This window comes from Astyanax mexicanus, chromosome 1 (genome assembly GCF_023375975.1).
Source record: "Astyanax mexicanus isolate ESR-SI-001 chromosome 1, AstMex3_surface, whole genome shotgun sequence".
Lineage (NCBI taxonomy): Eukaryota > Metazoa > Chordata > Actinopteri > Characiformes > Acestrorhamphidae > Astyanax > Astyanax mexicanus.
In genome coordinates, this window is record NC_064408.1 from 52,938,881 (window position 1) to 52,957,299 (window position 18,419).

The 18,419-nt window shown below is 37.4% G+C and overlaps 1 protein-coding gene across 1 annotated transcript; it reads right to left on the minus strand.

Moving 5' to 3' along the window:
- Positions 1-757: 757 nt before the first annotated feature.
- Positions 758-17,664, minus strand: sec63 (SEC63 homolog, protein translocation regulator). Its single transcript, XM_022665348.2, has 20 exons — positions 17,443-17,664; positions 16,058-16,157; positions 14,044-14,158; positions 13,720-13,832; positions 13,241-13,302; positions 13,057-13,115; positions 12,907-12,957; positions 12,672-12,780; positions 11,543-11,637; positions 10,733-10,865; positions 9,990-10,082; positions 9,729-9,874; positions 9,442-9,589; positions 9,262-9,344; positions 7,972-8,034; positions 7,057-7,227; positions 6,794-6,955; positions 5,991-6,191; positions 4,465-4,569; positions 758-3,738 (listed from the first exon to the last, which is right to left on the minus strand). The coding sequence occupies exons 1-20, from the start codon at positions 17,564-17,566 to the stop codon at positions 3,601-3,603; spliced, it is 2,271 nt and encodes a 756-aa protein (XP_022521069.2). The 5' UTR covers positions 17,567-17,664; the 3' UTR covers positions 758-3,600.
- Positions 17,665-18,419: the final 755 nt, after the last annotated feature.

Consider the following 18,419-nt stretch of genomic DNA (forward strand, 5'->3'; position numbering starts at 1 on the left):
TATATTTTCCTCAGTGACTGTAGAAAACAAGCCACTCTGCTAGCTGGTTGCAGTATGACAAAGAGAAAACAGGACATTTAATTGTCCTCTTTTAAGATGCCCTTTTATCTTCAGTTTAATTCTAACAGTTTGTGTTCCTAGTGCTAATATTAGCATACTTTTTAAATTCCCCCCGAAAATAAAACATTGCTCTGCTATATTACACTTAAGAATGAAGTGTTTGACTGCATTGGCTGATGACAGCACTGACTGAAGGTCTGCAGGTACATATATTATCCCTACATTTTTATATTGTCTATCAGTGCTGTTCAATGTGTCTTCTAACTTGTTTTGCATTATATAAAACTGGAGTCTGGAAAACACTATCTTGTTCAGCTGTGCACTTCTGTGTGGTCTAAATGACATAAATTCACTTGGAATTGATAAATTCATACTCTTTTAGGAAATGTAACTAAATAAACTTGGATTACGGTACCATTACAAAGAACCAAACCTTTACTAATTAATTTCTAAAGTGTTAATTATACCCATAAAAAAAATTAAAAGGTGCTGTAATGGTTCTTTAAGCGAGGCCACAGAAGAACTATTTTAGTAAAATGTGTTAGTGTAAAAAGCTTCACTTCACTTCATTTGGTAATACAACTTCTCATCAAGCAAATCAAAAAATGTTTTTAGGGAACAGAAGTAGCTCCTTAATTAAATGGCTTAAACAATCCTTTGTAATATAGTAATTTACAAGCGCATACACACACGCAAATTGATTTTAAAAGTTCTTTTATTTGAAATGATTTAAATACAAATAATATATTTATATATATTCCATTTACAATGACTTTTCTTGTAAACAAAAGTGGCAGATACTGGTTTATCGGGCTATACATCACTCTCCCTGCCTGTTACACTGGGTTATACATGGTCTGGCCTTTATCAGCCTAATCAGTGGCCGTATGTTTGTGTGTGTGTGTGTGTGTGTGTGTGTGTGTGTGTGTGTGTGTGTGTGTGTGTGTGTTGGTGTGTGCATACAAAGGTTTATATTAACTATATATTTAATCAGTTTTTGCGTCACAGCTTTTTATACACAGCATTCTAACTGATGCTACATTCTTCTGTGGATCTATAATACTAAAATGTCTATCAGACCGGGGAACTTTAATAGTTTGGTAGAGTAACATTTGTTTGGATGGGTGGTCAGGTGTGTCAATCTGTGTGTGCATGTAATCCAAGCAGCCAGAATACTACCATTTTTCTTCCAAAGGACATAGATAGCATTATGCTTAGGCTAATGCTACTCCAAAAGAACAAAAACACTGGCTTCCAAAAAAACCCCCTTCTCAAATAGAAAAAGAAAATTAAAAATGCATGGCAAAAATGTGCCACAGGGATCGAAAAAATGTCCTGTATATTTGTGTAACAAATTCATAACTGGGAAAAAGCGTGAAAAAAAATCAATAGGATGAATTAGAAAGGATTATATTTGACACACATCTCTATAGTGTGAGGATATCTACCTCAGCTCCTGCAGAGAACAGATCTGATGCCACTCTAGCCACAACAGAAATACACTTTAAAAAGCATCTGTGAACACCTCGCTAACTCATACACCCATACAGGAATAGTTAAAATGATTATACTACTAATAAAAAAAATAATAACCCAGTCCACAAAGAGGCTTACTCTGCCCATAATAAAAAAGCAGGGGGGGAGGCTGATTCGCAATTAAGCCCATTAGTAATCTACACAGCACCACTACAGACATTTCACAGCCTAAACAAAGAGCTTCCTCCCACTTCAGTTATCCCGCTGACACAGAGCAGACCATGCGATTGACTGTTTCAAAACCACAAGTCCAATGCCAACCAGGCCTATTCACAGCCCCGTCACACCCACCCCACAGCGAACATTATATCCTCCAAACACAAAGAAATATGTAAATAATCAAAACAATATTAATAGAATTCCAAAAATATGGGTTTCTTCCATAAGAAGCAGAAGAAAAAAAAGGCTTAATGTTGGCCTGCCACTGTCTTCAAGACAAAGAGCTTTGAACTCATGCCATGGGAAATGTGGAAATACAATTTCAATGGCGGTTGTTTTGTGATATAAATAGCCCAATGTGTGTGTACATAACCTACCATGGCATTCAAATATTCAAATAGCCAGTATGCATTTCTGACAGCTGTGCACCAGTTATCAAAAATATACTCAGAAAAAGGGCAAGTAGTCACCATCCTTATTTAAAAGGCATATACGCAAACTGCATCATTTTATACCAATTACCTAAATAAATATATTTGTTTGGAGCCAAATTGGAAAAGCGAAGTGAAACCTCCCAAAATATAAAAATGTACACATACTCAACCACTACAATAAGATTAAGGCATTTCACAAAGGTGGAATGTGAACTAAAAATACTAGGAAAAATTTTAAAACTACCCTGACATTGACATAGCTCAACTGTGGTTCAGGCCTCCATGTATCAAATACAAATAAAAATTAAAATGAGGAGGAAAAAGGTTTTGGTTGAACTGTCAGATCCCCACAAAATATATCGAACTTAGTACTAGTTACCTGCTGTGGCTCTGACTCTAAATCCTAATTCCTGCTATGTCTTTATGCACAATAAAACAAGCAATGGAAAAAAATCAGATTTTCAACAAAATGGAATATATCAAAAACAAAAGAATTTAAAGATTTTTTTTATGAAACAATAAGGAAAGAAAGCAATATGAATGCAGTACACAGGTCTACCCTGGTATCAGAACTAAGAACTACAACTTTAAATCGGGACCAAGATCAAAGGTAGACTGCACTGTAGAACTGGCTGTGGAATGTGTAAAATAATTCCAGGAGAACTGCAAGAACCGTTAAGGACGTTAAGCGTCATAAGAAGAGGTGCAGTAGAGCTCCTACATCCTACTGGATCAAAACTAGAGCAAATGAGATGAGATGCATGACTAATATTTACCCCTCCAGTTCCTCAGTTGCATTGTCACTCTGCTCCCAGTACACAGCCACACCTGATTAAGCCACACCGGCTCACGCTTTTCACAGCCTGCAGTGGATCCTGAAAAATCAGTCTTTTCAGAATCTGAAAACTAAATTAAACTAAATAAAACAAGAGGAAAGGAACTACCCATAATCCATAATAAAAAGTGACATTAATAAAAATGATGATCATGAGGTGTCTTTGTTTGGGGGAAGCAGTCTGTTTATTTCTCTTAACTGGTAGTTGGTCAAACACCTCTGATGAGGCAGAGTGGCGACAGCAGCTCTGCAGGCTCAAGCCCACAGTTATTTTGATAATGGAAACATAAAAACAGAGCAGACCCTCACATCAAATGATTAGACGTTTGAGTCACATAACCAATCATGTGTGAGTGTGTGCAAGCATGTGCAAGCATGTGTCTGGAACCAAGGCAGCGGGGGACATCACAGTCCATACCTCATATGGGCCACTTTTTTGTGGTAACATTGGTATGGCAGTTGTTTTGGGCTGTGAGGGAGTGTGTGTGTGTGTGTGTGTGTGTGCTCATGTGCATGACAGATAGAGCGGGCACATGGGTGTGTGAACCAAGTTCAAGTTCTTATGAGTTGGCTGGATTAGTCATTGTCTTCATCATCTTCCTCAGATTCCTCAATGCCATCACTGTCTTCCTGATCCTCCTCCTCTTCCTCAGTCTCTGGGATGTCCCACTGCGGGTGGTTATCCATAATGGCCTTTGCTTCATGCACCTCCAACTGCAGATAACACAGTTCACTTTAGCTTGACAGCTAATAAAACATTGCACTTGTGACACTATATTTTCTAGTTGACTACTAATACTAATAATTATTTTGAAGAAAAATACATTTCAATTTGAAATATTAGCATAAACTTATGTTTACTTAAATTACAAAACTATGCACTGTTACACAAAAGTTTACAGGGGATTGGTAGGACATTATCAGACATAAATCACCCATCTATGAGAATCAAATGAGTAAAGGTGACTAATAGGATTAGGACAAACTATGTAAACTGTCAAAACTGAGATCATCCTTCTGAATGTATGAATGAATAAGACACATTTGAACTCCATTGTAGCTGCATTAAGAAATAGACTGTGTATATAACATAGAATGTATGTAATATAGCATTCTGTGAATTGACTAAACATGTTGTGATATTTGTACTGATATACTAAATGCTGGCAAAATAAATTCTATCTGTCATTAAAAATATACTATTAAAAACAGATTTTTGCCTTTATGCTAAAAGCTAGAAAAAGTGCCAAACAATGCATGGTTTCAAAGAATGTTGAATGGGTTTGTCTATACAGACCAGTAAGAGATTAGAATGCATTTATAATTATGCAATCTAATACCTTATCATTGCTAATTAAGAAGCCTTAATTCTAAGGGTGTGGTCTCTATGTGAGTGAACAAAGATCATAAAACACTAGAAAAGAATGCAAAAAAACTGACCTTCAGTGGCTTGATCTGATCTAATCCCATGTAAGAATCTGATCTGAGGATCACTGAATACTGATAGTTTCCTGCTTTCGATGGAGCAGGGAATTTCAGTTCAACCTGTAGAAGATTAAAGATTAAAATATGAGTACTTATTCTTACAACATTACCTATAGCAAACAACAGCTTGCTGTAGATTACACTGAAAAGTCTGTTAGGCAGAGAGAGTTAGACGGTGAGTTCATGGCAGACAGTGAATTATGGCACATAATCCGACTGTCCTGTAACTGGCCCTTTAAATAGACAGACACTGCAGCATGGAGGTTGCCTGGCAACAAGCTATGGGGAAAGCTGCTGAGGAGAAGATGCAGCGCTCATCATTCAGTCCGTCTCCCTCACTGACTCTCTGACACAGACATTTGTTTGGATTGTATTCATATTAAATGTTTTGCATTTATGTTTATACCAGTATATTAAAACATTCTACATCCTCCCCCATCAAAATTCACAAACAATGCAGACAGCTAGACAATATGCACTATAATAAAAAAAATAAAAATCACCACCCTGAGCAGACATATTCATCTGCAAATAAAGAGATTGCTATAAGAAACTATGTCAACTAACTGTCTCTTGCCATACTTTCTTGATTTCTGTATTACCCAGACTTGGGGTGGGGGATAAACAGAGCACATTAGGTTCTGCCAAATATTGTGACCCCTCCTCCCTTTTTTATAACCACAGAACATCAAAAGCAGTCTATAACAGACTAGAAATTGTGTAGAGTGATCATCTGCTAAGCCAGGATAGGATCACTAATATAGCAGTGTTTTATTTCAGATGTGAAGGGTCATCCTCACCCTCAGCTAAAATTTAGCAGAGAACAGGGCCTAAAGCGGGTGCTAGAGCTCATTATAAAGTCTAGCGTGTGCACAGGTATCTGAGATCTTGGTTAGCAGATTGAGGCAACGGTATTTCCGTAGACTGGATCACTATATTAGAATAACTGTCCGGATACTGAGGACATCAATCCATGGATTTTTGGATGAATAACAAAAATATTTCACGAACAAGGAAGGCATCATGAGGCTAGAAACATAGAGAAGTCTTCTACTTCCAGCAGTCCTAATTTAGGTCTGGTACTTAACTCTGTAGTCCCCAACGCTGGTCCTGGTGGACACTGTGCCCTGCCCATTATTTTTCTTTACTGCTCTAAAACACTACCGTCAACTCAGCAAGGGCTTGATAACTAGATTGATTGAAATTGAAAATATATGTCTCTGAAAAACTAAAAATTTCAGCAGATCCTCTACAGTGCAGAAAACATTTTATGTAAATGAGAAGTCTTGATCAGCTTATAACTTAAGAGCTGACTCTGCTATATCATAAGCAAGCTTTAGCATCCAATTGTCATTTTTCAGAATTGAGGTTATTAACTCAATTAATTATGGATTTCTGAATATCAAAATTAGGCAGAATGCAATAACTGCACTCCTCAATGAAACACATAACACACCTAACACGCCCAATCTTTCCCTCACCTCCTCTGTGTCTTTAAGTGTGCACACATGGTAGGGCATGGACACCAGTGTCTGGTCCTTGCGGTCAGCAATGTAGAGCCACCACCACTCCTGCTTCTCCTCAGGGAAGTACAGGCTGTAGACTGGATGTGTGATCTTGGACTTTGTCTCCAGTAGTGCTCGCTCACGCCGCTGGATGCTCTGCTGCAGTGCTTCCCACTCCTACAGGACACAGACATTTTTTTTTTTGCTCACTTGAAAAGACACAATCTTAAACATGAGGATTCGACTTTGTCAATTCTGAAGTTTCCTGTGAAACACCTCATTACTCATCGCACTACTACATAAAAATAGTTCTATAATTCTACTGAATTCATTGCAAGGAACGGCTTGATTTATGTAGGAATGTTATGATTCAATATTAATACTTTTAATAAATCATATTAATTAAGAGTAGTACATCATCATTCAGAATCTTCAGCTTACTGTAGACTGTAAAGTCCCATTAAGTGGTCTGAGATTTCTCCACAAGGGGGCAGTGTGTGTGTGTGTGTGTGTGTGTGTGTGTGTGTGTGTGTTCTCTGCAGTAAAATTGCTGTTTAATAATTGGTTCATGAAATTACTGGACAAAAGAAAAGAAAATACTGAAACAATTAGATCATCTTTCCATACCTTGGAACATTTGAAATTTTATGCATAGTATTTTTTTAATTAGTCTTTAAAATAAGCTTAATTATTTAATTAAATGCTTCTTAGATTAGATTCCTTAATTAATTTTAAAATTGAACACAAAAAACATTTTCCATAGGACCGCAAAAACACACCTCTTCATCATCCCCTGTGATCTCATCCACCTCAGTCTCACTCTGTTTGTCACTCTCCTCATCTCTCTCACTGGGAGAGTCCTTGTTTCCTTCTGCTTCATCTGATTCGCTGCCTTTGTCAGAGAGATCCTCCTCTTCCTCTTTTGCTACAACAGCCACTTCCTGCAAACGGAACACAGAAGTCAATTTAGTCCTCCGTGACCCGAACTGTGATTGGCAGTTTATATGTTAAGAGCCAGAACTGCAATTAATCAATCACTTACATTTCCTGCCACATTGCCATTGGCTTGTTTGGTCTTGTCGCCCTTGGCTGTCTGTTGCTGGGGGACCGGCCTCTTCTTAGTCAGTTTTTTCTTTTTAGACTTGGCTGCTTTCTTAGCTCCTTTACTCTTATTCTGCCAAACTTTTGTTTTGTTTTTGGCAGCATCACCTTGCTGCAAATAAGCACATTATTATCTTTAATGTTCTTATTCTATTTTTTCATAATAATAATAATAATAATAATAATAAGTAAACAAAAAACATCAGTGTTTTCTTAGCACAAAGTATTTTTAGCATTATAAGGTGCACATAAAATACTTTAACTTTCCCAAAAATAGACAGTGCGCCTTACAATCCAGTACATCTTATGTATGAATTTTACCAGTCAGAGTAAAGCAGTTTCAGTTTCGTTCTCCAGCAGTATTAGCATTACCCGCTAAGCGGTACCATTCGGCCGTTCAGAGGTGAGTATTATTGGCCTGTAGTTTGCTGCTAACCCTGGCTAGCACTGCTAGAGGAGTATTAGCATTAATGGCTAAGCACTAGCCATTTGGCCATTCAGAGGGGAGTATTATTGGCCTGTAATCTGCTGCTGACCCTGGCTAGCACTGCTAGAGCAGTATTAGCATTACCCACTAAGTGCTAGCTTTTTGGCCATTAAGAGGGGAGTATTATCAACATGTAGTCTGCTGCCAACCCCGGCTAGCACTGCTGGAGCAGTATTAGCATTATCCGTTCGGCCATTTAGAGGTGAGTATTATCTTATGTATACATATTATATTTTTCAAATAATCTTAATTCCCATATCGGGACATACTTATTTATATTACAACATACCAAAACTGTGTCTATGTACAAACAAGAATTAACCAATCACATAAATAATGTAGGAACAACAAATACTAAACCAAACATACCGCCTCCTCTGTGCTGGCCTCTTCTGCAGGTGCCTGAGGATCCTGATCCTTCTCAAAGACATCCTATGTATGAAAAAATAACTAGTTAACTAGCAACTAGTTAAATGCTCAAATAAATCGTTTAAAGCACACACACACACACACACACACATAAATGTACAACCCCTGAAAAAAAAGCAGATCACAGACATGACACAAAACTAGGCATTTCAAATGGCAACTTTCTGGCTTTAAGAAACACTATAAGAACACATTATTTGCAGTGATTCCATATTTTTTCCCTCTAGTTGGTCTAAATAATAAACCGTTACTGACTGCCACAATTTTTTACTTGATTTCTTATAGTGCTTTTTAAAGCCAGTTGCCATTTGAAATTACTAGTTTTGTGTCATGTTTGTGATCTGCTTTTCTTTTTGCTACAAAATCTCACACACACACACACACACCTCCAACAATAGTAAACATTGTGCACCTTACACTGACACCTTGTGGATACAATATATAACTACAATATAACTGCTTGGGAAAAAAGAATGCTCTAGTGATTTAGTATAATTAAAATAAGCCCCCATATATCATACATGGCACTATTTGGTGTGGACCAGGTGTGAACCTCTGGGTAGATGGTAAATAAATACCTATTCTATTTCTATTTTATGCTTCTATTCTCTCCATGCCAAAAAACTGATTTTGTTTAAATGAAAAAATTCTAACCCACCAACATACAGTCACTGGATCAGGAATGTCACATACCATCTTAAATTGGCAAATATTCTACTTATTTTAAAGGGAGACCCAGGCAATTTTTGGCCCCTTTTTGCAATTTTGTAATTCAACTTATCAACACATACTAATACTGAGTTGTACAGTGTGACGAAACATGGATAGTCTACATCTCCAGTGCAGGAGGACATCAGACAGACAGAGTGCAAGACAAAACGCACGGTGCATAGACAGTAAGTACAATAGACAGCAGTTAATATATACAATAAACATAAGCATCTACATGGTACAGCTGTTCTTATAAGAACATGTAGTCCATTAATATAACGGGGCAATTGTGCATATAGTATACACGTGGTTCAGTGGTGTGACAGTAAAATCTGGCTTTATATGTATGTATATGCATGTTAATATGTCTGGTATCACAAAGATTAGGGGATGGGTAATATGTTTTGTATGTGATTTGATGTAAAAACTATAATAAAAAGACCTTTAACACCCAAAAAGTGGCAAACAGCAAGCATGTAAGAACTGTCCCCGAACTGTGCATGCAAATCAATCACTTACAGCCATCCTCTTCCGTGTCAAGATGACCGTAACTGTGACAATGGACCCTGCTGTTATGTTATTACTGTCTTCATCATCCAGCACTGAAATCATACACAAATATACAGACACAGTTCCTTAAAGCTATTTAAAAATGTATTTAATTTTGGACACACACAATGCAATTGAGACTGCACCAACCTTGAAGTTTAGTCTCCATAGTAATGTGAGGGAGGCTTCCAAGGACAGCCTTGACCTCATCATACTTCTCATCTCCCAGAAACCTCAGCATGCTTCTCCTGTCCGAGTCCTTCAGACTAACCAGGTCCTGAAGACTTCGTACCTTATACTGAGAGAGAGAGTGACAGAAAGCTAATGATTAATAGTCTTAAAATTAAAACACATACATTAATACAAAACAGTGGATATTACCTTTAAAGATTACATAAAACTAATCCAAAGGTAAGCTAGCATGCATATGCGGCTACCTTTTTGGAGATGCAGTATCTGAGGTGCTCCTCTTCAAAGTGGGGCAGCTGAAGTAGAGGAGACTTGGCCTCCTGCAGCCCTTGAACTGTCATCTGAGTCAGTTTCATGCAGTTCTCTATAGAGGTCAGTCTAGGAGCCCGGAAACCTGCACAGAACCACCTCATGTGTTACTAAAAAAATGAACAATTCAACTTTCAACACTTCCAACTTATTTTGTCTTGTGGAATTGTGCAGGTGTGTATATGAGTAAATATGGGTACCTCCTCTACTGGTGGCCATCATTGTGAGCTGGCAGCCAACATTGATCATCTCCTGGAGCAATGCAGGACACTTCTTCACCACAAACCTCTGGTCTAAAACAGGAACACATTCAAAAGAGATATTTCACTTTTTACTCTCCTCTCAGTTTCAGTTACCTGGGCCTTTTGAAAGACCAGTGTTTAGCCATAGTATGATGTGCTTTACTCATTTCTCACATGATTTTGTAAATTAATGACCACTGCTCTCATTGGCTGGATGCAATCAACAATGGATGCCACACAGAGACATGTTTGAATTTTTCTACACTATAGGAGCCTATATATCCTATATTTCTACAAATATAGGAGCCAAACCTTGTAAGCATGTCATTATTAAAACGTAGAAAAGAAGCTTTTTAACATGTGTTAGACCCGCCAAGTGAATGCTAATGTTCACTAGCCTAATAATTATAATGTAAGTGTACTAATGTGTCATTTTGTCTCCTCCTTTTTTGCTGATCCAAGAAATTAACTGTAACCCAAATACCAAAACCTTTTCTGAACAGTACATCTTCAGATGCAAACAATATCAATCCCAATTATTTCTAAGAGAATCTTAAAAAAAGGCTATATTGACAAGATTATATAAACTGACAACAAAGGTACAGCTATATTTGCTAATTTAATATTTGGCAAAACAAGCAAACAGCATGTTGAGTCATGAATGCACTGGGTGTAGTAAGCGACGGCTTTAAAAAATATACCTTCTTCAATGTTCTCAGACACCTCCATCCGAGCGAGGTGTGTGAGCACAAGGACACGAGCCTTCAGGCTGTAGGGGTAACAGAATGGAGGCTCCTTCTTCTTCACATTGATGTTTCCCAGCTCCCGAATGAGCTATAATTAGAGAATACTCGATTACCTGCACAGCATTTAAAAACACTATGGCTCAATCCTATTTCACCCTCAGCCCTACCACTTAGCCCTAGCCCTCTGTTTTGCATGTGCACACCTAGGGGTAGGGTGTCCTGATTCGAGGGGAAGAAGGAAAGTATAACGGGTACATGACCCTTCAAATGGACATACACTCAAAACTGAGGTTTAAAAATAACTGGCAAGATGGCAGCTCAAGCAACCAAAATAACCCACAAATTGTACCATTTTCCTTGTTAAAATTACCACTATATTTAGTTTAATATGTAGTTTCAATGTTTTATGGTCATTTTCTTTATAGCAAACAAACAAATTGCTAGTAGTTTGTCTCCGTAGAGGGCTAACTTTCCAGTTCCACCTAAAATGATGGAACAGATGCAAGTGGCTGCAGCATTTAAGGTGGAACAGAAAAAAAAAATAATTAAAAGATAATAAAAGCTCATTTCAGCTCTCCATCACAGAGGAATTAAGGAATGGACAATGCCTTAAAGTTAACTAGTTAACCAGCAGCTAGGTTGCTGAACGTTAGGGCTCCACTGCTATATACCAAGGAGTTAGAGATACAAATGTAATAGGGCCTATGTATACAATCATCACAGTATTAAGTGTATTTTATTTTGTGTTATGACAATATCCTCTACCTGTGGAACTTCAATGTTGTCAGTTGGTCTTATAATAGCCTCTTTGTTGCTACGTGGGTCGAATTCAAATGCTGCTGTCAGCACCATCACCAACCCTGTAAAAAAAAGAGTTGAGAAACAGATTCAGCATGCAAAGAAGAGTCATAAGGGAGACCATCTGTTTGGTCAAGGTAGTGGCCAAGTACTTTTATCATGTCAAAGACAGTAGGAAAGACACTACTGATGGAAAGAAAGAAACAACGTATAGCTGTTTAAGTCAAGGGTGTGGCCTTATCTTACCAATGAAAATATCAATTCAGCACATTTTTAAAAAATGTTTTGATTATAAGCAATGATCAATGACAGAATTAAAGTACGGTTTGCTTAAATTATTACTGCAAAAAATGAGTCTGTTATTAACAATCAACAATCAATAGCTATTTAATTATTGCATAAGAGAGATTATTCTAGACGCTAACCAAGCTAAGCGCTAACTCTTTTGCTGTTCAGAGGTAAGTATATCAGACTGTAGTCTGTATGTTTACCATGTTAAAACAAGCTCTGTGGGACAATCCTACTATCCTAATATCAAGCTAATATCACCCTGGCTTGCCAGAACACTCAGTGCTCCTCAGTGTTGCTCTGTCGGGTGGCATTAGCCACTAACAGCATACATGCTCCAGCTTTAGTGGAAATCTGTAAATCTAAGCTTACTGTAAATAAACGGAAGCACTTTACTCGACTACACTTTACCCCAAATAAACACTTTTCAGGAGAGACATCTGTGTAGATTTACATCCTGTACTCATTTGACTGAATCATCGAAAATGTTTAAGAAATAGTTTTGTTCACTTAAAGTATCTTTACCTGCTGAATTAAGAAGAAAAAAAATGGCAACACCCCAGTTCTAGTCACTAGTCTAAAATGTGCCTTGTAATCTGGTGTGCATTATGTATGAAAATAGACCAGGAAATAAGACGTTTATTGATAGTGCGCCTTATAGAGCGAAAATATACGGGAATTCCTTTCAGACTACTAAAACCTTAATGAAGCAAAGTTCACAATTGTTAGCAGGGAAAAATACACATAGTTTTGTTTATTAGTATTTTTATATTAGCATGAATTCTACTTCAGTTTCTAGTATACTTACGCTTCATGTTCATGGTGGGTGTTTTGTACATAAAGTGCATGAAGAGCTGTGTTGTATTAATGAGGATCTGATCACCACTATAACGAATAGAACGGTACCACCATGTGCCCTAAAACACACAATTTTGCGAGCTGTTAACGAAATGCATTTAAGTGATTTTGACAAAAATGTACACAGCCATAAGAAAAAGGGAAAGAAAAAAAACATAGAAAATAGGGAAAAGTCATCATCTCACCACAACCACTGGAAGAATGACCATAAAAGCCAAACCATACACCAGTAGCACCTGAAAACCATCCACACGTTAGAAACACGGCAGACAACAAAAAAATGTTTAAAACTTTGTTTTTAAATGTAAACTGATTAATTGGGGCGATCATCCTACCAGCATAGAGTTTTTCTGGTCAACGATCCATGCAGGTAGAGCAATTCCAAAACTTGTGACTGCACGCACAGAGTGACATTTAAACATGAGCAGAAAAGAATAAATGAAAAGAGATTCAGATGAATGCAGTACAGTGGTGAATGTGCACAAAAACGTGTAAAATAAATAAATAAATAAATCTTACCTCTAGGGCCATCAGGGTTCCCATAGGTTTCCCAGTTTTTCCGTGATTCCTCATTAGTTAAACTGTAAAAGAAATCAAACAGAAATCAGTCAGCTGATATAATTAATTATCTAAATGAATGTGTTCAAAAACCAAACTATTATCACTCTAAATATCATCACTCTAAATAAATACTTCAAACTTTATAAAAGATCCAAACAAAAATCTCAAATGTTAGCTCAAGTTGACATATAAAAAGAAGTGACCTCAATAACATGCAAGCTTTCATGCAGTAGAGTTGATTTGAATAAAATAAAGATGCTTTATACTGATAACACATTCATAGCTTGCATCTGTGTGGGTTAAGGCCTATTTACAACACAGTGTCATGTACTGAGTTCAGAGTGATTGTTCCCAGTTTAGGGCACAACAGCAAAACAAGCAGAGCACTATAAATAAAACAGAACAATGAAGCTCCAATTTAGTGCAACAATCCTTACGCTGAGTAAGCTTTAGCTATCTTCATGAACATGGCCTCATCTCCTCCTTTGTCAGGGTGGTATTTTAGCGACAGCACTCTGTATTGCTTCTTAATCTCAGACACAGATGCCCCCTACACACAAACAAACCAACAGTTAGAGCCCATTCTGTAAAGTGGCCCAATCTAGGAAGGAGAAGTAAAGAACAATACATTTCAGCAAGACCTTCTTTGTAGATCTTTAGAAATCAGGACTCACATTTCAACATGTAACTCACAAATCAAAAAAGCAACAAACATATAATGCATTATTGCACGGAGAAGAAAAAAAGTGTGCAGGTCTTACCGCATCCAGATTTAGGACCTCATAGGGGTTATACTCCTGGTACTCTCGATCTAATTTAGACACCTTATAGGCCAGGAAAAGAAATACTGCCCAACCAAACAAGAGGGCTGCTTTTCTGTTAGAAAGGAAAGTAATGGATAAATTAATTAATTAATTAACTAACTTAATGACAATGTACATTTGCATCACTGACCTTTTAAGAAACCTGTGAACAACAAGCATATGAACTGTTCACTTATTTCCTTTAAATCAATACAGCATCAAAAAAAGGATCTCCAACTAATCTGCAGCCCACATTTATGTATTTGTATAAGACAAAAGGTCTTATCTAAACTAAGTGGCTGTTTTAAGAGACTCAGCATTGAGTTCTCAGATGGTAACAAAACATTTACAGTCTACAGTTTGGAATTATTGTTTCTTAAAAATATGAACACTTACTTGCTATTTCACCTTATTAGTCAACAAAATAGAATATATTTTAGTTTAGAGTGTGTCCCACTATACACACAAACATGGAAAGTGATTTAACAACAGTGTTTAAAATAACTAGAAGCTGAATGAGCAGTGATATATTATAAGCTATTAAAACTTTTTAAAACATAGCAAATATAATAAACTTAATAAAGAGTAAACAAGGGTGTAGACACAAATGCACATGAAATTTACTTGCATCTCGACCCCAAAAACGTGTGACTTCATTGGTACTAATTGAAAAGTACACATGAACAGTAAACATCTATCCATTATTCTGGATATTAAAATATTGATTTGGGCTACACTCCTTTTATTTTTATGCAAGTGGTGAACTGCATCCAGTATAAATAACGTTGCATGGTTTTAGTGGAAGCACCATACATGACAGCCTTCAGCTACAGGGACATAACTGAAAAGTAACAAAATGCAGCCCTAGGATCTGAAAACGCACCCAGGAATGTATGTTTATTCTATGACATATATAACATCTATGTAAAATACAAATATTTTCTAGCTATTTACTCTAAAAAACAGTATGGAGTTGGTTTACAGAAAAGGATTAAGCCTAGTCTTGGACTTCTCAGCATTTGGAATGGAGACCACGACTAGGCTTAATCTCTGTCTGAGAGACAGCCCCCCATATACCAAACTTTAATTTGCATGCATTGTTGACACAGATGTGCAAATGCACAAATACAGCTTATCTAGTGCCTGTAGAAAAGCACTAGTAATATTACAAGTTAATCTGGAACAAACATTAACCTACTGGCACCATACCCAAGCTGGATATATTTACGCTATATTTACCAGTTATTGCATGTTTTACTGACTTTAGACTTGACTGGGAGTCTAGCCCAAAAACATGTGACCTGACTTGGACTCTAATGTAATTTCAGAGTTACATTATGTTTGACCAATATTACATTTCTTTCCCCCCTTTCTCGATTTATTTCTATTATTTTTTTCAAATTAAGAAGGCCAAACCTTCCCAATCCCTGTTATATGAACTCCCTATATCAACACTGCAGCATCACTACCAAACAACTTCGGAGGAAAGAGCAGCTTCACAGCTCCAATACAAGAGCTAACAGATGCCTATGATGACCAGCATCACACTAGGTCAGATCGCACAACAGCTCCCTTACTGTGGACCTTATAACAGTTAAACATGGATCACATATATTACATACACAGTGCTCCTACTCTATAGCTCAGCTCGTGGCATAAAAAGAAGGTACACTGAGGAAGAGAGCTGGATTTTTTTTTAAAGCTTTAAAGCACTGCAACATGAAGAAAAAAAATCAGACATTCACAGTAAGATCAGACTGCCTACACCACCTTCTAGTGCATCACACAGTAAATGACAGCAGCTCCACTAATATTAGCTGCGGATGCACTTCAAGCGCACATCTTCTGAAAAGGTTCAGACAAACAGCACAATTATACTGTACACTCATACTGAGGTGGTTTGTGCATTTTTCCTCATCCGCTTTCAGGAAAAGAAAAAAAAAGACGTTCTCTGTCTCACGCACACACTTACTTTAGTGTTGGGACAACGCTTTGCTGTGATTTCATAAGCCGAAGGCGATACCACAGACATCTTCCGTGAACTCTTCGCAAGGCCTTTAAACGTAATTGTTCTGCAAGTAAAAGAAAATAACAATAATGAACAGCTAACACGAAAAGGCACATTTATCTGCTCCATGACAATTATCTGCATATCTTAATATATCTATAATTATGTAATTATGTTAATTCTTGGGGAGAAATGAAAAAAAGGTATAAAAGAGAGTAAAACCCTCAACTCTTCTGAAGAAAACTACAGCAGGTGAATTGGTTAACACAAGCTATAAACAACAAGAGCAGTTTTTAACCAGCTACTGAATATAATCCCACATAAACTTTAATTTGCCCATCTACAATTATTAAAATGTAATCAATCTGTATCTTGACTGTGTCTTTATATCGCAGAGAGTTAACTAGCTAACACAGAACTACATTAGCTTAAATGTATGACCAACTCGTACCCTGAGCCAGAGAGCAGCACTACTCAGCTGCAGGGGGAGTCGTATACAATCTACGAGAAAATCAGAGATAACATACACCTACAAACCGACACGTCAGATACATTAGCTGGCAAGCAGCCAGATAGTTAGTTAACTATTTAGAAGCAGAATGTGTTGGGTTCAGTTTTTAGATGATCAGATCTGTTTTAGATCAAACTGAGAGCAGATATAACTTAAGGTTAACTTTAGATGTGTAGTTACTGATTTAGGGGGCCAGACTAAAGTTACCACAGGACTCTGATTTTCAGCTACACAAAGTTTACCTTGATAGAAAAGAACAAGTAATGTTTACATGTTGATGATGGAAAAAGAGCATTTGAACAAGCTCTGTGTAACCTGTGCTAACCTGTGTAAATCTTATGTACTATATACACTGAACTACAGATCTGCTGGCTAACTGCTAGCTAGCTCGCTAACCTAGGTTAGCTAGCTGGGGGTATCTTATACAATACTGTGATCAAACTGGCCCATTTTAAAGGTCGCTTACGTTAGAGTGAAGGTCATTTATTAGCTGATTTATAAACAAACTCAGCACACGAAGTTTAAACTACACAACAGTAGCCATCACCACATATTAACCTCGCTAGCTGGCTTAGCTAACCTAGCCTTCACTCATTACCGTTAACAGCCCAATAGGCACGTCAACACCCTCAATCCTCTGAACAGAGTTAATGGATCTGATGCACATTTAAACACCGCCCGGATCAGTCCGCGGAGGCGGACAGCGAGCCCCGAGCCCTGTCTGTGGGTCACAGAGCTGAGGGCTCACAGGGAGCTAGCTAGCCCGCTAACGCTACTTATCGCTAGCTGTTAGCGGTGCTGTGTCGCCCCTAACGTCGTTCTCCGGCGGCCTCCTCACCTGCATTCTGATCCCGCGGCCAGAGGTAATATGTGGCCGGGATAACAATTAAGCCGACGAAGGAGGTGAGGAAGTAGAAAAACGTATTGCCGCTGTCGTCGTACTGAAACTGCTGCCCGGCCATTTCGTAGCAGCACCGAATTCAGCCCCGCTTCTCCTCCGCCGCTTCACCACCCTCAACTCGGGCTGACTGCTCTCTCTCTTTCACACACACACACTTACACATACACTAACACACAGGCAGAAACCGTTTACTACAACCTCTGAGAAATATTTAAAAAAAAAAAGACCCCAAATATACTAAACTATCACAGTCACAAGAACTACAGTGGTAAAACCCACCAACTCAGCTAGCTAATCTTCATTTCAGGAAAGATTTCTGTAGATTTATTAAGACAACTGTCTGTTGTGCTTTAACTTTGACAAAACAAAGTTGGAGAGCATAATATTTATTTTACACAAAGTTTAATAGCTCAAGTTAATAGAGTATAAAGTACACATACACTTAAACAATTAAACAAATAAATACATTAAATAAAGATTACAGAGAATATCTTATAGAGAGATATAGATACAAAAAATGGAGACTAATATAAAAATAAAGGAAAACAAATATGTTTACATTTACAACAATGTTGTTGTAATTAATGTCATGATTACAAAAACATTTATATTGTAAACAAATAAATCCTCAAATGTTGGCGCTACCTCTTCATTTAATGTCACTGTGTGCTGTGTCTTTTCAGTGAGTTTTAACGAAATGTAACGTTGCCTTGGTTTTACTAACCGTCACAACACTGTAAATCCAATAATTAAAAATGAAGCATCTGTTTTACTTCTCCCTTTTCTTTTTAGAATAATAATTAAGATGCTCCAGTTTTATTCTACTGTTCGCCAGTTTAAATAAATGGCTTTTATTTTGGCGGGCCCGTTGCTTAATTTCGCTCTCATTACATTGACCTGACGTGTGTAAAAGT